The 24303-nt window shown below is 42.6% G+C and overlaps 2 protein-coding genes across 3 annotated transcripts in view; one reads left to right on the top strand and one right to left on the bottom strand.

Moving 5' to 3' along the window:
- Positions 1–3937: 3937 nt before the first annotated feature.
- dclre1a (DNA cross-link repair 1A (PSO2 homolog, S. cerevisiae)) overlaps positions 3938–24303 on the bottom strand; it is a 31795-nt gene continuing 11429 nt past the window's right edge. For both annotated transcript variants that reach the window (XM_070448143.1, XM_024005058.2), the window contains exons 3-9: positions 23194–23327; positions 21970–22088; positions 21562–21705; positions 21150–21295; positions 14572–14726; positions 7507–7648; positions 3938–6068 (exon numbers count right to left, since the gene is read on the bottom strand). In XM_070448143.1, the coding sequence (XP_070304244.1) occupies positions 5887–6068; positions 7507–7648; positions 14572–14726; positions 21150–21295; positions 21562–21705; positions 21970–22088; positions 23194–23327 (1022 nt within the window). In that variant the 3' untranslated portion in view covers positions 3938–5886. The remainder of the gene's footprint in view (positions 6069–7506; positions 7649–14571; positions 14727–21149; positions 21296–21561; positions 21706–21969; positions 22089–23193; positions 23328–24303) is intronic.
- The window catches only part of nhlrc2 (NHL repeat containing 2), a 64840-nt gene continuing 56911 nt past the window's right edge, over positions 16375–24303 (top strand). The window contains exons 1-2 of the mRNA XM_024005059.2: positions 16375–16434; positions 16644–16787. Coding sequence (XP_023860827.1) covers positions 16713–16787 — 75 coding nt within the window. The 5' untranslated portion in view covers positions 16375–16434; positions 16644–16712. The remainder of the gene's footprint in view (positions 16435–16643; positions 16788–24303) is intronic.

The raw sequence follows: 24303 nt of genomic DNA, 5'->3' as shown, positions 1-24303 counted from the left end.
TTAACGTGGAGCAGTGTCCAGTAATAAAGTAGAATGAAATAAGTATTGACTATTAAGCTGATAAAACAGCGCCAACTTTTTAAAGGTTCTACATTTGTTAAACAACTGTTTTGTATTTTACTAAATTAATGCAACAGGTTACACTAATAGGATTACCGGAAAGGGGTTCTGGGATTGTTATTTTAGATGGGGTCGATTCCACTCAATGGAACACTGTATTATCTGATGGGTCTTGAATAGAATTCTTGTTTCCAGGAAAAATGGAAGTTCAAGTTCAATAGTATGTTAATTAAGGGAGACATAGGAGACCATGTCTCAAACAACTTTTTATTTGATGCCTGGGATCAAATATCACTGATTTCTTCAGCTGAGAAATTGACTAATTGTGACAGGAAAAAGTATTCCATTTAGAAAGGTCAACAGGAACAATCTAAGGTGAAACAGCTATTACATATGTTGAATTGAACATATTGAACATTGGTCTAGTAACGATACCAGGATAATTGGACATGGTTATAGAAGAGAGAGACTAATCATATAATTGTCACACCCTGATCTGTTTCACCTATCCTTGTGATTGTCTCACCCCCTGTGGAGACAATCACAAGGATAGGTGAAACAGATCAGGGTGTGACAATTAATGATTAGTCTTCTCTTCTATAACCATTCCAATTATCCTGGTATCGTTACTAGACCAATGTTCAATATGTTCAATTCAACATATGTAATAGCTGTCACTTGTTTTCCCAGTGTATTTATCCCTGTGTTTCCTGTCTCTCTGTGCCAGTTCGTCTTGTTTTCCCCAGTGTATTTATCCCTGTGTTTCCTGTCTCTCTGTGCCAGTTCGTCTTGTTTTCCCAGTGTATTTTTCCCTGTGTTTCCTGTCTTTCTGTGCCAGTTTGTCTTGTATGTTCCAAGTCAACCAGTGGTTTTCCTGTACTCCTGCCTTTGCTATTCTCTTTTTTTCTAGTCCTCTGTACCCGCCTGCCTGACCATTCTGCCTGCCTTGACCATGAGCCTTTCTGCAACTCTGTACCCCTGAACTCTGATTCTGGTTTGACCTTTTGCCTGTCTATGACTATTCTCTTGCCTAATCCTTTTGGATTATTAAACATTGTAAGACTCCAAAACATCTGCCTCCTGCATCTGAGTCTCGCCTTGTGTCATGATAGTACGAACTGGCCATGACGGACTAGCAGACCTTGGACCAGCACCACCAAGCTGTCTCCTGCAGGGAGCCACCACTTTCTGCACGGATTATCTGAGGATGTCAAGGATGAGCTAGCTGCTCAGGAATTACCGGTGGACCTCGACTCCCTTATCGCCCTCACCATCAAAATCAATGGATGCCTAAGGGAACGTAGGAGTGCGAGGTCTGGTCTCGGGCACACTTGTGCACCCACTATGGCTCGTTCACCTTTGAGGGAATCCGGGAGTTTCCAAAGGCAGCTTTCTGAGAGGATTCGAAGCCACCCGAGCACTCTCGTGAATCTACGATGGGTGAGTTGGAAACACCTGAGCCTATGCAGTTGGGAAGAGCTAGGTTGTCAGTTGGGGAACGRTCAAGGAGGATGAACAGTAACTGTTGTCTGTACTGTGGAGGGGCAGGACATTTTATAGCTACCTGTCCTATTAGGAAACCCTTGTCTCTGTGGGTACCAGTGCTATGGTGAATCAGACTGTGAGTTCCCTAATTCCCATCACCCGCACACCCTTTTTTGTGCTTGTGCTAAGTCTCTCCGAGTGCTCATTGACTCTGGGGCTGATGAATGTATTATGGATGCCACGATAGCTTTGGCGTTTGGTATTCTCACTCAGCCTCTCTGTGCCCATGGATGCTAGGGCACTGGATGGCCGCTCTATAAGGGAWGTCACCCATAGTACTGTGCCCGTTCAATTACAGGTTTCTGGTAAACACAGTGAGACCATACAGTTCCTCCTCATTGCATCTCCCTATGTTCCGGTGGTGTTGGGATTTTCCTGGCTACAAATTACAATCCTGTGATTGACTGGACCACAAGCTRCATCCTGGGTTGGAGCCKATTTTGCCATTCCCACTGCCTTCAAGCAGCACAGCCTTCCCAAGTCGTCTTCCTCAGGATGTTAGCAAGACTGTGGATGTCTCTGCTATCCCCACTGAGTACCATGACCTCCTGGAGGTCTTCAGTAAGGCATGTGCTACTTCCCTTCCCCCACACTGTCCTCATGACTGCCATTGATCTTCTCACGGGCACTGCACCACCTCGGGGTCGTTTGTATTCTCTGTCCCGACCAGAGACCAACGCTATGGAGGACTACATAGAGGAGTCTCTGGCCACTGGGGCTGTGCGTCCGTCTGCATCTCATGCCGGCGCAGGGATTTTCTTTGCGGAGAAGGACAAGACCCTGAGGCCGTGCATTGACTACCGGGGACTTAACATTACTGTCAAGAATCGTTACCCACTACCTCTCGTCGGCTTTTGAACTTCTCCAGGGGGCCACCATATTTTCCAAGTTCGACCTTCGAAATGCCTACCACCTGGTTCGGTTACGCGAGGGGGATGAGTGGAAGACAGCCTTCAACACAGCCAGTGGACATTGAGTACCAGGTCATGACTTACCAACTGTTTTCCAGGCTTTGGTCAATGATGTGCTTCGGGACATGCTAAACTGGTTTGTGTACCTTGAGACATCCTGTTTTTCCCCCAATCTGCACAAGAACATGTTCTTCATGTCAGACACAGGTCCTTCAGCCCTCCTGGAGAACCAACTCTTTGTGAAAGCCAAGAAGTATGAGTTCCACCGCTCTATTACCTTTCTGGGATCGGTCATTGCTGAGGGCAATGTTCAGATGAATCTTGGAAAGGTGAAAGCAGTGGTGGATTGGCCTAAACTAATGTCCAGGGTGCAGTTGCAACAGTTTCTTGTTGCAAACTTCTACCGCCGTTCATTTTGGGACTACAGCACCCTGGCGGCCCACCTCTCGGTACTCACCTCTCCAAAGGTACCATTCAAATGGTCTCCAGCTGTCGACAAAGCTTTTGTGGACCTGAAGCATCGGTTCACCACAGCACCCATCCTCATCCATCCGGACCCCTCGTGTCAAATTGTGGTGGAAGTGGATGCGTCAGATGTTGGAGTGGGGCCTTACTGGGTGGATAGGAACATTAGCAAGAGCTATTTAGGAGGGATATCACACCTGGCACAAATGTTTGTCTAGTTCTGTTTTTCCTGCCGAGGGGTGCCCTATACCTGCGCCCAGACGGGAGTAGTTCAAAGTCCAGATACAGGGGGTGGCTTGGGTCTAAAATGATTTTGTGAGTCTTGCGGAGGGCCCTGACTGTGACGACCTCCCACTCTGTCTGCCGTATTCTTTCTCTTTGCTCGTTTTCCTTACTAGGATGTCGGTGGGCGGAGCCGGGAGGGTCGTCAGCGAAATGGGACACACCTGGGCTCGGGTGAGTCCCAGGGATAAATACACCTCTTCCCCATTTATTGAGGAGACTCTCCATGCAGACACACTTATAGATTTTGGTTGTGGAATTTGTGGCGGTTTGCTTGCTTTGGCACTTTTCAACACCCCTCATTATCACATTTATGCATGCAAACACTCACTTACACTACTGACTACACACACCATTGTTAATTGTATTTAGTTTACTTCAGTTAATAAATATATTTTGTTATTCATTATCTCCACGTTTTCTCCCTTTTTGTTACGAACTTCGAGCCGGTTCGTGACACTGACCTTAAAGATCTCATCCAGGCCTGTCTGACTCCAAGTGCCTTGCTTGCTGTGGTGATAATTCTCAGCATATTTATCTGGCTAAAGTGGAAATGCCAAATCAACAAACAATACAAAAAACATCAGTCACTCTGGAACAGTGATCACTCATGTTCCAAGAAACCTAAAAACATATTGATTTGAACAGGAAAGAGAAAGAAAGTACATGCTTAATAACTTCACACCATCTGTTTAATGCGATTTAACATTAAAATTCTGATTTACATGGTAAAACAAAAGATAACAAAAAACAACATGGTTGACCCAAGCGATCATCCAGTGATTTCTCTAACAACCTCCCTGTCGGAGGACACTTAGAAGGTTTCTGGAGCCTCCCTCTGCCAAATAAATTTGAGCAGCTRCCCCACCCCTCAGTGTTCTGTAGCAACTCTCTCTCGTTGTATCTGACTGTGCCATTCACTTTGAACTGAGTTTACAGCATGAGCGGTCATGAGTAGATGCGCTTGTTTTGAGATCAAAGCGAGAGCTGCATGTAGAGACGTTTGCACATTTTGTTCTTAATCTTTGCTAGTAAGTGAGATATAAGCCCAGTTAAAAACGATTTGTAGTTATCAACTTCATCGTTCGTCACATAACAAAACCTTTCGATAATGCCAATCATTTCAATTACAATTTCACTAGTAAAGTTGATAAACTCAGAAGTGAAATGACAACATTGAACAGTGAATCTTCATATTTTAATAATAATGGTCAAGTTAGTGTGGGAGAGCTGTAAAATGTATTGTTATACATCATGATAATCAACCTTGATGTGAAACTATTGAGAATGGTGGCAAACTACATTGTCACCCCTATTTGCTATATCTTTAACTACTGACTTTCAGRATGCATATAGAGGGACATTCAACTTGTACTGCACTGACTTAGATGACTGATGATAGGTTAAAATAAATGGATAAGATGCTAGTTGGAGCTGTATTGTTAGATTTCAGTGCAGCCTTTCATGTTATTGATCATACATTGTTATTGAAAGAAAACTCGCTTGCTATGGCTTTACGTCACCTGGAGAGTTATTTATCCAATATAACATCAGAGATGTACAGTGTGGTGTCCCTCAGGGCAGTTGCCTTGGGCTGTTACTCTTCTCTATTTTTACAAATMATTTGCCACTGGTCTTYCAAGAAGCTAGAATTACTATGTAGGCAGATGATTCCACACTATGTCAGCACCCAAAGCCAGTGAGCTGACTGAAATTCTAAATAAGGACTTAGTAGTATCAGAATGGGTGATTAATAATAAACTGGTCTTAAATACATCTAAAACTAAAATAATTGTATTTGGTTCAAAACATTGTCTTAGAGATAAACCTCAACTGGAGTTGTGCATGAGGAAGTTGAGGAAGCTAAACTTGGGTAAAACATTATGTTCAGTTATCATGGGCAAAGTAATATTGACAAATTTGTGAAGATGGGTAGGGGTATGTGTTTACAAAAATCTGTTCTGCATTTCTCTACTATACTAGTTGTTCAAGAACTGGTCTTGTCCCATCGTGATTACTGTTTGTTAATATGGTCAAGTGCAGCAAAACAGAGCAGCACACCTTACCCTTAACTGCACATACCTAACTAACATCAACAACATGCATGCCAGTGTTTCCTGGATGACAAGAGATTAACTGCTTCTCTTCTAGTTATGAGGAATGAAAATCCCAGATTGCCTGCATAATCAAATAACATACAGCTCAGACAACCATACACCCCACAAAAAATGCCACCAGGGGTCACTTCACAGTCCCCAAGTCCTAAACAAATTCACGGCAATGCACCTCCCATCTCAATTACCCAAACAAACAGCAAAATTACCTTAAGAATTGATAAAATCATCATGGCACACAGACACACTAACAAACATAATTTAGACACAAATTATTCTTCAGTTGTATTGTTTGTATATCGTTGTATTTTAAATTTGTATAACTATTCTTGTCTATCAGTGTTTTGTTACTTGTCGTGTTTTAGTGTGGATCGCAGGAAGAATAGCCGCTGCTTTGGCAAAAGCAAACGGGGATCCGAATAAACCAATTAGGTAACACTCAAGTATTGTGTCATATACTGTTACTGTCATATACTGTTCACTGTGTATGAACACTGAAGTGTCCTGTTTTAGACTCCTTTAACATTATTAGCCTCGTAAGCCTCTGTTAGCCACTCGCTGAAGCACCTCTCCATGGCCTTCCGGCTAGCCCAGCTGCCCACGTTGACTGTGGGGATTATCTTCAGGGGCCGCAGCCACTGGACAAAACGCCTCAGCTCCAGGTAGCTGCTGTGCTCACTGTAGGGGATGCCTAAAGTAAGAGAGAGACGGGGGGGGCAAGTGAGAAAGGAGCAGCAAAATAGACCAACACCCCCCTACCCCTAGGGCCTGATATGGGGACCCACCAACCCACCAAACATTTTTGCAGATTCAAAGCAAATTTCCTGCAATTTTACATATTTTGCCATGGTTTATGACGTGTTCATATGCTATCGGGGAGCCCCCGACCTCCAGGGGGCCCCCAATCCAAATAAAGGGAGTAGTGAGTGAGGAATCAGGCCAATGGGTTTAGATTACTCAGTTTTGGATGCGTTCAGAATTATAGCTAGACAATGTCCTTCATTTTCCCCATTARGTGCTATAAAAAAGGGAAGCACAGCCGGGATCTACCCAGTGACACGAGCCTACCAGACGAGCTAAATTACTTCAACAGTTTTTACCCCCAAGCCATAAGACTCCTGAACAGGTAATCAAATGGCTAACTGGACTATTTGCATTGTGTGCCCCCCCCAACCCCTCTTTTACACTGCTGCTACTCTCTGTTTATCATATATGCATAGTCACTTTCACTATACATTCATGTACATACTACCTCAATCAGCCTGACTAACCAGGTGTCTGTATATAGCCTATTTCTTTACTTACCTATTGTTCACCTAATACCTTTTTTGCACTATTGGTTAGAGCCTGTAAGTAAGCATTTCACTAAGGTCTACACCTGTTGTATTCGGCGCACGTGACAAATAAAACTTTGATCTCACACCCAAGGCAAAAAAAATAAACTTAAACATAAATTTATTTTAATAATAAGTTTGTTTAGTATTTAACATTTTAATCATTGAGTATGCTTTAAAGGGATAATGCGAGTGTCTGGTAATCATACTTACCCAGAGTCAGATGAACTCATGGATACCATTTATATGCATGCAGTTTGAAGGAAGTTAGAGGTCGTTTTGTTAGCCAATGCTAGCTAGCTGTACCGGTAGACTTCCAGTCATTGGCTCACGAAACTATCTCTAAACTTCCTTCATACTCGCACTATCCCTTTAAATGCTCAGATGTCATACTCATTCCGACTTTTCATCAAGTATAATTCGCTGCGAGCCATTGAGGAAGATTTATCAGACTGAGTGAGATTGACAGCAGTTGATAATTAGCTCAGGGGATGCTACACAAATTAACGGATGGATGGAAACAGCACAATTGAGCATACGATGACGCATTCACATAATGGGTGAGCCTAGTATGTTGATATTTGTTGCTAACTGTATGCATTTTTACAAAAACAGTACATTCTAAATAGTATGTAGTATGATTCATTTTAGTAAGTAGTAGGTGTGACATGGCTAATGTGAGTCAATGTCTCCTAGTTAGCATGCTTTACATTTCATGCCTAGGACCAAAACCAGCAGTGCTCTGGGCCTCAAGGGCCAGATCTGAGCACACATGGTATAGATACTGGGCTGTACCATAGATGCTGATGTTGCCATGGACCATAGGCTTGATATCCTCCACAGCCTCCACCCTCTGACTGAAGGTCCAGCCCGTGGGCTTGAAGGCCACCAGCTGGTCATACTGCCTCGAGAACCTACTCAGATGAGCCTGCAGGTTCTGGAAAGGAAAAAAGGGCATGGGAGTACATACTTTGGTTTAGTACATGTGAGGAGTGAACAAATAGTTTGAGCCTGTTCTTTTCTGAGAGGAATGAAAACCAAAGCGGCATTACCGACATGTGACCTAGAGTTTTTGTCATACTCTTGTATTTTAGCTCCACCCTTAACATTTTGAAATGTTGTATTATATCAGGTGCAAACTTTCCATTAGTGCAGGGGTAAGCAATCCTAGTGCTGTAATGCTGCAGGTACTCCAGAGTTTAATCCCAACCAGCAGCATACCACCCTGCATCCCACTGCTGGCTTGCCTCTGAAGCTAAACAGGGTCAGTCCTGGTCGGTCTCTGGATGGGAGAACAGATGCTGCTGGAAGTGGTGTTTAGAGTGTCAGTAGGGGGCACTCTTCCCTCTGGGGAGATCCCAGGGCAGTGAAGGGGACATTGCCCTGCGTGGACAGGATGTTAAACCGGTGTCCTGAACCTCTGTGGTCATTATAAAATCCCATGGCAATTATCATGAGAGTATTTTCTTTTCTTTAATTTAACAAGGCAAGTAGGGGTGTTTGCCAAGCTGGAAATGGCTAAACTCCCAACAGGGCCCCATTCCATCATACCCCTCAATCCTAATTGGCATACAGTGCATTCGGAAAGTATTCAGACACCTTGACATTTCCACATTTTATTACGTTCCAGCCTTATTCTAAAATATATATGTAAAAAAAAACATCTACACACAATAACCCATAATGACAAAGCAAAAATGGGTTTTTAGAAATGTTTGCAAAAATAAAATAACTGAATTATCACATTTACATAAGTATTCAGACCCTTTACTCAGTACTTTGTTGAAGCACCTTTGGCAGCGATTACAGCCTCGAGTCTTCTTGGGTATGACGCTGCAAACTTGGAACACCTGTATTTCGGGAGTTTCTCCCCATTCTTCTCTGCAGATCCTCTCAAGCTCTGTCAGGTTGAATGGAGAACGGCGCTGCACAGCTATTTTCAGGTCTCTCCAGAGATATTTGATTGGGTTCAAGTCTGGGGTCTGGCTGGGCCACTCAAGGACATTCAGAGACTTGTCCCGAAGCCACTCTTGAGCTGTCTTGGCTGTGTGCTTAGGGTCATTATCCGGTTGAAAGGTGAACCTTCGTCCCGGACTGAGCGCTGGAGCAGGTTTTCATCTAGGATCTCTGTATTTTGCTCCGTTCATCTTTCCCTCGATCCTGACTAGTCTCCCAGTCCCTGCTGCTGAAAAACATCCCCACAGCATGATGCTGCCACCACCATGCTTCACAGTAAGGATGGTGCCAGATTTCCTCCAGACGTGATGCTTGGCATTCACGCTAAAGAGTTCAAATCTTGGTTTCATCAGACCAGAGAATCTTGTTTCTCAAGGTCTGAGAGTCCTTTAGGTGGCTTTTGGCAAACTCCAAGCGAGCTGTTACTGATGTTACCCATGTGCCTGTTACTGAGCAGTGGCTTCTGTCTGGCCCCACTACCATAAAGGCCTGATTGGTGGAGTGCTGCAGAGATGGTTGTCCTTCTGGAAGGTTCTCATCTCCACAGAGGAACTCTGGAGCTCTGTCAGAGTGAACATCGGATTCTTGGTCACCTTCCTGACCAAGGCCCTTCTTGGTTGCTCAGTTTGGCAGGGAGGCCAGCTCTAGGAAATGTCTTGGTGGTTCCAAACTTCTTCCATTTAATAATGATGGAGGCCACTGTGTTCTTGGGGACCTTCAATGCTGCACACGTTTTGGTAACCTTCCCRAGATCTGCACACAATCCTTTCTCGAAGCTCTACAGACAATTCCTTTGACTTCATGGCTTGGTTTTTTGCTCTTTTGCCTTTCCAAATCATGTCCAATCAATTGAATTTACCACAGGTGGACTCAAATCAAGTTGTAGAAACATCAAGGATGATCAATGGAAACAKGATGCACCGGAGCTCCATTTCGAGTCTCATAGCAAAGGGTCTGAATAATTATTGTACAAACTTTTATTTGTAATACATTTGCTAACATTTCAAAAAAATTGGTTTTCACTTCGTCATTATGGGGTATTGTTTGTAGATTGATGGAAAACATTTATTTAATCCATTTTAGAATAAGGCTGTTATGTAACAACATTTGGAAAAAGTCAAGTGGTCTGAATACTTTCCGAATGTACTGTATATCAATCCTCACCTCTCCACCTGATAGCTGACGTGTGGTGAGCGTTCTGGCACAAAATGGTTGCCGTGCATCGCCCAGGTGGGTTCTACAAAGTGGTGGTGGTTGAGGTGATTTTCCTCCTATGTAAAGCGCTTTGAGTACCTCAGTTATTAGTGGCTTGCGAAAGTATTCACCCCCTTGGCATTTTTCCTATTTTGTTGCCTTACAACCTGGAATTAAAATAGTTTTTTGGGGTTTTGTATAATTTGATTTACACAACATGCCTCCCACTTTGAAGATCCAAAAATGCTTTTATTGTGAAACAAATAAGAAATAAAACTGAACTTGAGCGTGCGTAACTATTCACCCCCCAAGGTCAATACTTTGTAGAGCCACCTTTTGCAGCAATTACAGCTGAAAGTCTGTTGGGATATGTCTCTATAAGCTTGGCACATCTAGCCACTGGGATTTTTGCCTATTCTTCAAGGCAAAACTTCTCCAGCTCCTTCAAGTTGGATAGGTTCCGCTGGTGTACAGATTCTCAATTGGATTGAGGTCTGGGCTTTGACTAGGCCATTCCAAGACATGTAAATGTTTCCCTTAAAACCACTCGAGTGTTGCTTTAGCAGTATGCTGCTGTCCTGCTGAAAGGAAACAGGTTTCCCTCAAGAATTTCCCTGTATTTAGCGACATCTATCATTCCTTCAATTCTGACCAGTTCCCCAGTCCCTGCCGATGGAAAAACATCCCCACAGCATGATCCTACCACCAGGATACTTCACTGTGGGGATGGTGTTCTGAGTGAGTGATGAGAGGTGTTGGGTTTGCGCCAGACATAGCGTTTTCCTTGATGGCCAAAAAGCCCAATTTTAGCCTCATCTGACCAGTGTACCTTCTTCCATATGTTTGGGGAGTCTCCCACATGCCTTTAGGCGAAAACCAAACATGTTTACTTATTTCTTTCTTTAAGCAATGGCTTTTTTTCTGGACACTCTTCCGTAAAGCCCAGCTCTGTGGCGTGTACGGCTTAAAGTGGTCCTATGGACAGATACTCCAATCTCCGCTGTGGAGCTTTGCAGCTCCTTCAGGGTTATCTTTGGTCTCTTTGTTGCCTCTCTGATTAATGCCTTCCTTGCCTGGTCCGTGAGTTTTGGTGGGCGTCCCTCTCTTGGCAGGTTTGTTGTGGTGCCATATTCTTTAAAACATTTTAATAATGGATTTAATGGTGCTCCGTGGGATGTTCAAAGTTTTGGATATTTTTTAGAACCCAACCCTGATCTGTACTTCTCCACAACGTTTTGCATGATGCTGCCACCACCATGCTTCACTGTAGGGATTGTGCCAGGTTCCTCCAGATGTGACGCTTGGCAWTCAGGCCAACTTTGTCCCTGACCTGTTTGAAGAGCTCTTTGGTCTTCATGGTGCCCCTTGCTTTGTGGTGTTTCAGACTCTAGGGCCTTTTAGAACAGGTGTGTATATATACTGTGATCATGTGACACTGCACACAGGTGGACTTTAAATCTAACTATGTGACTTCTGAAGGTAATTGGTTGCACCAGATCTTATTTAGGGACTTCATAGCAAAGGAGGTGAATACATATGCACTTTTCTGATTTTATTTTTTCGAGAAGTTTTTGAAACAAGTAATTTACTTTCATTACACTTCACCAATTTGGACTATTTTGTGTATATCCATTACATGAAATCCAAATAAAAATCAATTTAAAATTACAGGTTGTAATACAACAAAATAGGAAAAACGCCAAGGGGGATGAATACTTTTGCAAGGCACTGTATAATAATACTAACAACAACACTTTACTTACCTTGCCAATTCATCAATATCAGTTATTGGCTGTATTACATGAACTTGGTCTCCCAAGTGGTCTAAAGCTACATAGTCTACAAAAAAAAAACAAGTGTTTTTGGCATTCCAGGGTCTGGCACTCTGTGGTTGCCTACCCACACACACTATCAAATGCACAGAAACACCAAAAGCGCAACGAAAGTGTTAAAGCAGGAATCATGTTTTACTGCTTTAGATTGACACATTCAAAATGTATTTGCTGCTGTACAAGTTGTAAAATATAATTCATTTGAATTGCTTCTATATTCTCTTTGTAGACTTAAAGCAGAAATCTGCAGGTTGTGGGCGACCCTATGCCGCCCCACTTCTTGTGTAGTGTTTTCACTTTGAACGAAAACAAGGGGGTTGAGCCCTGAGCCGCCTTGGGCTGGCCTTCTGGGTAAAGTGTGTCTTTATGCTAATCCCGCCTACCCGAATAACCCGTTGCAATGGGAGCTGGAGAGGAAGTGACTGTCACTTGCAAACTAATGTTAGAAATGCCAGAAACAAACAGAGCAGATGAAGCCAGCAAGCGTCATTCTTGGATCTCKTTATTGTATGAAAATGTGGAGGAATCTCAAAAGAAAATAAACATTTTCAAAAGCTTCTCAAATTCTATTTTGGATTGCATTTTTAGATGGAAAAGATGGATTTATTTTACGTTGTCCAGGGTATTTCAATTATATGCCCTTGTGCAGTACAGGGATTTTTATTTATAACAGTTTTGAATGAGCACTTCTGTGGAAAGTGTTTGGTAATAGATCTGACTTGTGTTATGCCAGATCCAGAATAAGAGTAATATTTATATTTTTCTGAATGTAAAAAAAATACGCAAAGCTTGCCTTGTGTAGCAAGTTTATTCTATTTATTTAGTTTTTAACCGTATCATGTTCTTTTGCAATATGGACAGCACAAAAGTGGTTGTTGTTTAAGGTAGACTCAGCAATATAAACAACAGGGAGATTACCTGATTACAAACAACACAATTCAAATCTGTCAAGACTTCCACTATTGTATTTTTACAATGTATGCCCTCCCTTGAAATATGTCAACATTGGGAAGAGACAACTGTGGCAGTTTGAATTTTGTTGCATTTCTGTGAGGTTGCTGCCCTGCTTTGTAGGAGAATGTTGTCTTACTAACTCTACCTTTAAGCACTTTTGACATACAGTACCAGTCAAAGGTTTGGACACCCTACTCATCCAAGGGTTTTTCTTTATTTTTACATTGTAGAATAATAGTGAAGACACTATAAAACCACACATATGGAACCATGTAGTAATCAAAAAAGTATATATATATATTACATTTGAGATCCTTCAAAGTAGCCACCATTTGCCTTGATGACAACTTTGCACTCTCGACATTCTCTCAACCAGCTTCATGAGGTAGTCACCTGGAATGCATTTCAATTAACAGGTGTGCTTTGTTAAAAGTTAATTTGTGGAAGTTCTTTCCTTCTTGATATGTTTGAMCCAATCAGTTGTGTTGTGACAAGGTAGGGATGGTATACAGAAGATATCCCTATTGGTAAAAGACCAAGTCCATATTATGGGAAGAACAGCTTAAATAAGCAAAGAGAAATGACAGTCCATCATTACTTTAAGACATGAAGGTCAGTCAAAACGGAAAAAAACTTTGAAACTTTCTTCAAGTGCAGTCGCACAAACCATCAAGCGCTATGATGAAACTGGCTCTCATGAGGACCGCCACAGGAAAGGAAGACCCAGAGTTAACTCTGCTGCAGAGGATAAGTTCATTAGTTACCAGCCTCAGAAATTGCAGCCCAAATAGATGCTTCAGAGACACATCAACTGTTCAGAGGAGACTGCGTGAAATCAGGCTTTCATGGTTGAATTGCTGCAAAAGAAACCACTACTAAAGGACACAAATAAGAGACTWTCTAGGGTCAAGAAACACGAGCAATGGACATTAGACCGGTGGAAATCTGTCCTTTGGTCTGGAGTCCAAATTTGAGAWTTTTGGTTRCAACRGACGTGTCTTTGTGAGACGCAGAGTAGGTGAATGGATGATCTCCGCATGCGTGGTTCCCACCGTGAAGCATGGAGGTGGTGTGATAGTGTCACCAGCAAAGCCTCCCCACACCGTCTGTGATTTATTTAATATTCAAGGCACACTTAACCAGCATGGCTACAACAGCATTCTGCAGCGATACYCCATTCCATCTGGTTTGCGCTTATTGGGACTATCAATTGTTTTTCAACAGGACAATGACCCATCACACTTCCAGGCTGTGTAGGGGCTATTTGACCAAGAAGGAGAGTGATGGAGTGTTGCATCAGATGACCTGGACTCCACAATCAGACCTCAACCCAATTGAGATGGTTTGGGATGAGTTGAACCGCAGAGTAAAGGAAAAGCTGCCAACAAGTGCTCAGCATATGTGGTAATTCCTTCAAGACTGTTGGAAAAGCATTCCAGGTGAAGCTGGTTGAGAGAATGCCAAGAGTGTGCAAAGCTTCCGTCAAGGCAAAGGGTGGCTACTTTGAAGAACCATATAACACATATTTTGAGTTGTTAAATGCTTTTTTGGTTACTACATGATTCCATATGTGTTATTTCATAGTTGATGTCTTTACTATTATTCTACAATGTCGTAAAAATAAAGAAAAACCCTTGAATTTTTACTTWCTAAATTTTTTTATTTWACCTTTTTTAACTAGGCAAGTCAGTTAAGAACAKATTTTTATTTACGATGACGGRCTAGGAACGGTGGGTTAACTGCCTTGTTCAGGGGCAGAACAGATTTTTAACTTGTCAGCTCGGGATTCCATCTAGCAATCTTTCAGTTACTGGCCCAACGCTCTAACCACTAGGATACCTGTCGCCCCGAATTGAATGAGTAGGTGTGTCAGAACTTTTCATTGGTACTGTATAGGAACTGTAAAAATCACTACAGGACACACCTTGAAGTTCAGCTGCATCATGGGTAGCACATGGACCTGTGCGGCCTTCCAGTCGGTGGTGATGAGCTGGCGGATGCGCTCCGACTCCAGACAGCACATAGTGTTGAACTTGTCCCGGGACAGGCAAACTTTGGAGCCCAGTACCTCTGCCAGAGCTATGGACAGGACATAGTAAGACAGTTAAGCCAGAGTCATATATACACAGAGAGTATAGCCAATTTTTTGTCACCGATTCATGATGAGTATTGTTGGATTCTACTTCTAGTAGTTCAGTTGGCTACCCAAGATTAAAATCCTGGAAGTGGCTTTTTAAAATGGTCAATGGCCACACTCTCTCTTAAACTCTTAAGCAAAGCATTTTTGTCAACCATCCAATGCATGTCAGATTTTAGCATTGTTCGCAGTTTATGTCCAAATCATCCCAAAGTGTCTCAAATTGATTGTAGCTCGGTGGACACCAACTGTTTGATCGCGATCGACTGGTAGATCTTTAAGGCATTCCTAGTCGTTCACCAAACATTTCTGTAGAAAAGTCAACGATAAAGCTATGGAAAGTTTTTTTTTTTTTTTTTTAATATCAGAATTGCGCTGTTGACGGTACATGCACTTGATTCAGAAGCCCTGCGCAGCGCACCGGGGTAGGCAAAGTGTTCCCATTTTTAACCATTTAATTTGTCAGAAAAGACAAACTCAGCCAACCCAGCGGACTGGGACATCTGTTGCAAAATCGAGTGCGCCTACAGCGCTGGCCAATCGAATACGTCAAATCACTGTGCCTATAGGTTCCACCAACCCGGCCTCAACAGCTTGATACTAGCCTATGTGAGATTTCATAACTTTTAAAACCATGACCAGAGAGAGACTGTCAAAAAATACAGCAAAGAGCTGCTGTTTTTATGAGTTTAAAGGGGAATTRCACTTTGTCTCTGCCACGGCATATAGTCACATTTCCATTTCACTGGTAGAATTGGGAAGTTCGACTGGTGTGCTCATAGTGAACTACAAAGTTCAGCATTCATAGCAAATCCTGATACCGCCCACAAAAACTAGAATGGCGTTGTTTACCTCGACCAACCAACACACAGTAATTTTAGAGTTTCGCTCMGCAAGATTTTTTTGAAAACTTTTGTTTTTCATCATGCCCGTGTGGTGTTCTGTGCCTGGCTGTGCTAATTACAAACAAGTGCGAAAATGCGTTATCTTTCACCATTCTAACTACCAGAGATTCACCCCGACAGTGGCTTGCGGCTATCAAGAATGATGCAGTAACCAAACGTTACAGTGCTGTATTGAACTAGCTAAATCATATAGCTATCTTTTGGTATACACACTGTCAATCAATTTCACTTCTGCCATGGTAGTCACTGCTAGAATGGTAGCTACCTTCAGCGGATTAACCATGTTTGTTCGTTCTATCTTTGACTGATGTTAGCTAACGTTACKAAATAAAAAGTATCTCAATTTGGTAGCCATCTATTCCACAGTTGTCTGGAAAACACTGACTAAAAATCGAATTGTCGATTATAGCTTGTGTGTGTTGGTAGCAATGATGAGTGTGTATAAATCGTCTATGGTAAATAAAGTTAACCTTTTATTTATTTAAGTTAAAAAAATATGGTTGGTTAGTTGGTTTTCAGCCAGTCTCAGCTAGCTTGCAATCTTGCTACCAATTTAGTGATGCTAGCTAGCTGTCAGCAAGCTGGAAATATTGAAATGTCCATGTTAGGTATGCTTAGCTAGCCAGTCTAATAGAGATCAATACAATTAGTGAGGTGGTTAAATTGTGTGTATTTTGTTGTAGGTGGTACAGAATCTGATTCCACCATCATGCACTTCGAACCACTAGCTCTGCACAAGGTGAAGGTAAGTTGGCCAACATATTTACAAGCTGACAGCTAAGATAGCTCTATTTACAWTAAGCATGGTATAAACATGAATTGGGTAGTGTTTGTATGGTTTATGTTTGTGTTATGGGGTGGTTAGAGGTAGCCTGAGGACCACAGCGTACCTTCCAGACTATGTAATCAATTTAATCTACCCCTCTTTTTACCTTTTCTTTTTGTAAAACTCAGGTGATCTGGAGTCATTCCACAGTGCCCCACTGAAAACCCCCAAAGCAGGGGCATTTTGGGTACAAAAGCATGAGGGAGCGGACACAACTTGCAGTTATGGAGCACAACAAGATTGTGGGGCAGAAACCAGCAAGGGACACAAAGGTATAAAAGCAAGACTACAACAGTAATGACACAACCACCTCATTCCCTCTGCAGATTCTCAAAACACAATACATGTCTACAAAATTCTCCTGCAAAGGGCTAATATTGACGAATGATTTGTCAAAGTCAATGGGATGGGGAAGGTTTACAGACAGTACTTTGAGATGAGGGGTTTTGGTTGTGCAGGGTTGTGCTTAGATAGTGAATGTATTGTTGTGTATGAGAGGGATTGAGGTGCCATTTCTACTCAATCTCCCATACACAACAAGTCATACTGTGTTAGAACTGCCTTCCTTAGACTTTTAACACCTTCTTTAGCCTCCTAGCCCATTCACTTTGTTGACTGATCTTTTCTCTCAAAAAGCAGCTCCCAATGCCCTAAAACAAATTATCTGTGCCACACCAAACAGTACCTATACTGTAACTCCCAGTAATGGATACCAAAAATCTTTGGTTAAATCACATTATCTGGTGTAACAATCTATAGCTAAGAGAAATGGTGATCAGCAGATGGGAGAGGTGATAATTATGAAATTGCCATACCAAAGAAACATTCAGGGAATACTTGTAAAGCCGTGGGAGGAGTGTTGTCATGATCAAACTGCCATGCAGCTCCTCATGAGTRATCTGTTTGAAATGCAGCATAATATCTAATCGCTCGAGAGGGATACAGTTCASAGGATACAGTTCTGCTATAATGACACACGCAGGAATTATGTATCTAGAATCCACTCCAGGAAGAAGCCCAGGCTCTACACAGTATTGCCTGTAAGGCAAAAACAATTATACTCTATTGTACAGTTTGAACAACAGTTGAACCGTGCCAGCATAACATCAACATTATGGTAGATTAGTTGAACATGCATACATGTGCACAGGCTTTACATTTACAACAATATCTAGCCTAATAGAAAGAAATGCTGATGTTAAACGTTTGCTAACAAGTTATAAATGCAAGGAGTGGAGCATAACAAGTTAGCAGGTGCCAGGCTAACTAGCTGGCCAACTTCAGGCATGTGCTAACGTTTGCTGGTAAACCTAACTTTGTAGKTTGCTGTTTGGTAGCTAGTCGTATCTACGACTAAAAAGAGAAAAGATGGTTTTACAATCGAGATACAAAAGATATCTGATTGTAAAACTTATATTTTTAGTCATGATATGGCTAACGGTAGTTGTTTAGCTAGCTACCTATGTAGCTAATTTCTGTTTGCTAACTTATCTATTTGATTTCCCCCACTGTAACACAGTAGTATGTGAGCCAGCAATACACAATATGGGTTTCAGTAGATAAACTAGAGTTAGCTAGCAGGAAAAATAACTTGCTTAGCTACGTACTGTATTTCAGATCAAATTTTATTTGTCACATGGGCCGATTACAACAGGTAATTCAGTGTGTTCATTTCAACCTTACAGTGAAATGCTTACTTAAACCCTTAACAATGCTTTAAGTTAAGAAAAAGTAGTATTAAATAAAAATAGAATAAAAAAATTAGAATAATTAAACAGCTTAAGTAAAATAACAATAGCGAGGCTATATACAGGGGGTACCGGTACAGAGTCAATGTGGGGGGCACCGGTTAGTTGAGGTAATATGTACATGTAGGTAGAGTTAWTGTGAATATGCATAGATAACCAGAGAGTAGCAGCAGCGTAAAAGAGGGGTCTGGGTAGCCCTTTGATTAGCTGTTCAYYAGTCATGGCTTGGGGGTAGAAACTTGGCGCTCCGCTTGCCCTGCAGTAGCACAGAGAACAATTTTTAGGGCCTTCCTCATAGAGGTCCTGGATGGCAGGAAGCTTGGCCCCAGTGATGTACTGGTCCGTACGCACTACCCTCTGTAGTGCCTTACGGTTGGAGGCCAAGCAGTTTCCATACCAGGCAGTGATGCAACCAGTCAGGATGCGCTCGATGGTGCAACTGTAGAACCTTTTGAGGATCTGAGGACCCATGCCGAATCTTTTCAATCTCCTGAGGGGGAATAGGTTTTGTCGRGCCCTCTTCARGACTGTCTTAGTGTGTTTGGACAATGCTAGTTTGTTGGCGATGTTGACACCAAGGAACACAAAGCTCTCAACCTGCTCCACTACAGCCAGTCAATGAGAATGGGGTTCGTGCTTGGTCCTCCTTTTCCTGTAGTCCACAATCATCTCCTTAGTCTTGATCCCGTTGAGGGAGAGGTTGTTGTCCTGGCACCCACGACCAGGTCTCTGACCTCCTCCCTATAGGCTGTCTCACTGTTGTGTCATCTGAAAACTTGATGATGGTGTTGGAGTCGTGCCTGGCTAGGGAGTACAGGAGGGGACTGAGCACGCACCCCTGAGGGGCCCTCGTGTTGAGGATCAGCGTGGCGGATGTGTTACCTACCCTTACCACCTGGGGGTGGCCTGTCAGGATATCCAGGATCCAGTTGCAGAGGGAGGTGTTTAGTCCCAGGGTCCTTAYCTTAMTGATGAGCTTTGAGGGCACTATGGTGTTGAACGCTGAACTGCATTCTCACATAGGTGTTCCTTTTGTCCAGGTGGGAAAGGGCAGTGTGGAGTGCAAAAGAGATTGCATCATCTGTGGATCTGTTTGGGCGGTATGCAAATTGGAGTGGGTCTAGGGTTTCTGGTATAATGGTGTTGATGTGAGCCATGACCAGCCTTTCAAAGGACTTCACGGCTACAGACGTGAGTGCTATGGGTCGGTAGTCATTTAGGCAGATTACCTTAGTGTTCTTGGGCACAGGGACTATGGTGGTCTGCTTGAAACATTTTGCTATTACAGAAAATTACAGTGAAGACACTTCGTTGGTCAGGGCAAGCTCYGAGGACACGTCCTGGTAATTCGTCTGGCCCTGCGGCCTCGTGGATGTTGACCTGTTTAAAGGTCTAACATCGGCTACGGAGAACGTGTTCACACAGTCATCTGGAACAGCTGATGCTCTCATGCATGTTTCAGTGTTACTTGCCTCGAAGCGAGCATACAAGTAATTTAGTTKGTCTYGTAGGCTCGTGTCACTGGGCAGCTCGAGGCTGTGCTTCCCTTTGTAGTCTGTAATAATTTGCAAGCACTGCCACATCCGACGAGCTTCGTAGCCGGTGTAGTACGATTCAATCTTAGTCCTGTATTGATGCTTTGCCTGCTTGGTCCTTCGCAGGGCATAGCGAGATTTCTTATAAGCTTCCAGGTTAGTCCCGCTCTTTAAGCGGCAGCTCTACCCTTTAGCTCAGTGCGGATGTTGCCTGTAATCCATGGCTTCTGGTTGGGGTATGTACGTACGGTCACTGTGGGGACGACTTCATCGATGCACTTATTGATGAAGGCAGTGACTGATGTGGTGTACTCCTCAATGACATCGTAGGAATCAGGAACATATTCCAGTCTGTTCTAGCAAAACAGTGCTGTAGTTTAGCATCTGCTTCATCTGACCACTTTTTTATTGATCTAGTCACTGGTGCTTCCTGCTTTAGTAAGTAGGAATCAGGAGGATAGAATTATGGTCAGATTGAGGGTGAGGGAGAGCTTRGTACGCGTCTCTGTGTGTGGAGTGAAGGTGGTCTAGAGTAATTTTTTCTCCCTCTGGTTGCACATTTAACATGCAGAAATMAGGTAAAACGGGTTTAAGTTTACCTGCGTTAAAGTCCGCGGCCACCTGGAGCGCCACCTCTGAATGAGRGTTTTCCTGTTTGCTTATGGCCGTATACAACTCATTGAGTGCGGTCTTAGTGCCAGCATCAGTTTGTGGTGGTAAATAGACAGCTACGAAGAATGTAGATGAAAATTATCTTGGTAAATAGTGTGGTCTACAGCTTATCATGAGATACTCTACCTCAGGCGAGCAAAACCTTGAGACTTCCTTAGAAACGAGATCCGACTGGGGAAAATCTTTTTGAACTGTCATCCAACTCTGAATTSCAAGTCGAAAACTGGCATCTTTCTAGAGCTCCAACTTTCCAACCTGAAGATCACTGACTCGTTTTTTTTCTCGAGTTCCCAGTTGTCTTTAAAGCACCATGACCATCAGTCCAGTAAAGTAAAAAAGAGAATTATTTGCAATTTATGCTCAGCTGTGCCTCGTAAGTGCTACACCAACRCATGTGTTTTGTTAACAAAAGCTTGACTTTTGAAATATAATATTGTCTGAGAAGAACAATATTGGCAGGCCTATAGCCAATATGCTGTGATAAATAGGCCTACTGCACAAACCTAATTCCAACAGAATGGTTTTTATTAGGTTCGTGTAAAATAAAAAAATCTTAGCGGTAGATACCGGCTTCCTTTTTGACTGCGYAAGTAATCTTGACTCAGAAAAGMTRGGTGACCACTGGTGTAGCTCAATAAAGTTACTTTAAGGTGATCAAACACTCAAAATCAGCACTCACCCAAGAATACTTTCTCTTTGCCCACTGAATAGGAGCCACACACCACCAAAGTGCGAGGGTTGAGGGTCACACACATGAAGGCTGTGTTGGCCGCAAGGTTTATGACCTCCTGCTGCGTGGGGAAGGTGTATTCAGGACTGCAGTAGCTAGAGAGTGAAAGAGGAGACATGGTTTGAGAGGTGTTTAACAGCAGTGGTTAAATTGAGCCGTAACCCTAGCTTCATGTTCACAGCCCAGCTCAACCCTAACCCTATCTTCATGACCACACCCCGACTCAAGCCTGACCCTAGCCATAACCCTAACAGTGGCTTTATGTCAACAGCCTGGCTCAACCCTAACTCAAACCCTACACATAGTTTCATGTCCACACCATGGCTCTACCCTTAGCCTAACCCTAGCTTAAAAAACTAACGTGGTGTCTAGGTAGAGTGTCTGGACTCGGCAGCTCAGCAGCTCGTGGTAGGCCTCCATAGAAGGGTCAGCTCTAAAGTCTCCCGTGTGAAGCACAGTCTGGCCATCGGGCAGGAACAGCAGCAGCATGGCAGCTCCTGGACAGCTGTTGGCAGAGAGGAGAGGACCAGGTAACATATCACAACTCAAGACCGTTTCTGAATGCCAAATAGAATCCGACCCCCTAAGAAGACCAGTAGATGTGAAAGGAATGGATAGGTTCTGTATGGTAATTGTTTCACCGCARACTCCGATAGCCTGAGTGGAATTCTCACCATATGACATTTTTCATACTAATATAGGGAAGAAGAGGCAAGATGGGTCAACAATTCACAGTCTATTTAAAGCCCTTTGATTTCTTCATACTCACTGGTTGGCGTCAAGCAGTGTGACCTTCAACCCATCCACAGTGACCTGGGTGTTCATGGGCAGGATGTGGACGTACTGCTCAGCCACCCTCAGCTTACTCTTCACCAGGTTACCTGTGATCTGGGGAGYCGCACAGCTGTGAGCGGTCAATAAATGGGCTGCAGTGCCGGACCACATATACAGTGCCTTCAGAAAGTATTCATACCCCTCGACTTTTTCCACATTTTGTTGTGTTACAGCCGGAATTTTAAATAAATTAAATTGGGATTGTTTTGTCACCGGCCTACACACAATACCTCATATTGTCAAAGTGGAATTATGTTTTTCCAAATTTATCACAAATGAAAGCTGAAATGTCTTGAGTCAATAATAAAAAAAATAATAAAAATGGTGCCATCTGGTTTGCTTAATATAAGGAATTTGATAAGATTTATAATTTTACTTTTGATACTTAAGTATATTTTAGCAATTACATTTACATTTTATACTTAAGAATATTTAAAACCCAAATACTTTTAGACTTTTACTCAAGTAGTATTGTTCTGGGTGACTTTCACTTTTACTTGGGTCACTTTCTATGAAGGTATCTTTACTTTTACTGAAGTAGGACATTTGGGTACTTCTTCCACCACTGCCTAAGACCCAAATCAAGTTTTACTTAATGAGGTCAAAAACTAAGGTGAAATCAGTGAGTTCAGCTGCCCTTTAAAGGGGCAATCTGCAGTTCCTACATCCATTTTTTAACTRATACATTTATGATATATACCCATTGATTCTTGACGAATATAACTTCTAAATGTCTCATGAGCTTAGTTCAACTGTTGTACCCCATCAGAACCTATAATATAAGCTTGTTTTACTCCAATGTTTGTAAACAAAGTAAATGTAAACAAATACTATATAGCCTCCAAACATGGTTAAAACTATAATTTTGGTATCATGGATGGTCAGTCCTTGCATCCATAGCTCTGTCTATGAATTTGAGAGTGGTTAAGTTAAGACTGAAGACTTATCTCTTCAGTCAGTCTTATGATTGAGTCTGGCCCAGGGATGGGAAGGTGAACGGCAAGGTACTGGAGAGACAAGCCACCCTTGCCGTTTCTGCTTGGCCCCAACTCTCTATTGGGATTCCTGACGCAATCAAAATTATAAAAAAATATATAATTGATTGACAGCATGCATTAACCCACATGTTCCATCTGTTTTAGTTGGGAAGTGCCCTTACGCTGTTACAGTAGATATGGAATGTAGAGCTCTTCTTCAGGCCTCCATAGTGGTCTGAATGGAAGTGTGTGAGGAAGTAAGTGGTGATGCCCTCAACCAGCCCATACTGAAAAGCATCCACAGCTAACTTAGTGCCTGTGCAAAAAGAGAGAAAAAAATAAAGCTGTGTTTGAATACCCATACTAACAATGTATACTACATACTATTAGTTAATTTTAGTATACTATAAACAAACGGCATCGTTTCAGTTGAGCGTACTAGCGCTTCACCTGTCTACCGGAAGTTGATGTTGTTGCTATGCAACCTCTGGCTAGCTTGTTAGCATAACAAATGACTTACTAGACATTTTACAATTCCGGGTGTGTTCGTAAATTCATTCAATCTGGAGTGCCAGAGTACGCTCTGGGCGTTCGTAAATCCAGAGTGTTGTCAGATTGTTCATTTGTAAATTCAGAGCGTTGAGAGCGCACAATGGACGCTCTGGCTGAGGTGTAGGGTTGAACCGAGCATTCAACGGGAGTCAAGTACCCAAGCTAACTGGCTAACGTTGGCTAGAACACCTTACTCTGACCATTTTACTCACCCTAGTAGAGCTGGTTAGGCTGTTTTCATGTTATCCAGAGCGTTGGTGATGAACTGCTGTTGGCAACATTTTAATTACACTTTTTTGCCGAAGTTTACTGACACGGCCATATTCAACGGGTGTTAAGCGTTCAGTAAATTCATCAGTTATTCTTCGCTTAGGCAAACTCAGACGAGTGTGCTCTGAAATCGGAGTAGATAGCCAGAGTGAATTTAGGAACGCACCGAGTGTGCCAAAGCACAGAATAACTGATGCATTTACGAACGCTCAACACCCGTTCCGACGAGAGTGCTCTGAAATCAGAGTAGATAGCCAGAATTAACAATGTCCATTGAACGCACAACGACTATACCACTTAGCTAAGAATGATCAAGTCAATAAACATTGGGTAGTTATAGTTAGTTAATATACTGCCTGGCAAGTTCGATGTATTAGTAGCCAACTAACGTTACATACTGCTCTAATGTAACAAATTGTCAGCCAACAACTTATTTCAAACGGCATTACTTTATTACATTGCTCAACATT

The sequence above is a fragment of the Salvelinus sp. IW2-2015 genome, linkage group LG17 (assembly GCF_002910315.2).
Source record: "Salvelinus sp. IW2-2015 linkage group LG17, ASM291031v2, whole genome shotgun sequence".
NCBI lineage: Eukaryota > Metazoa > Chordata > Actinopteri > Salmoniformes > Salmonidae > Salvelinus > Salvelinus sp. IW2-2015.
The sequence above is the reverse complement of the archived record's forward strand: the minus strand, read 5'-3'. Positions and strand labels throughout refer to the sequence as shown.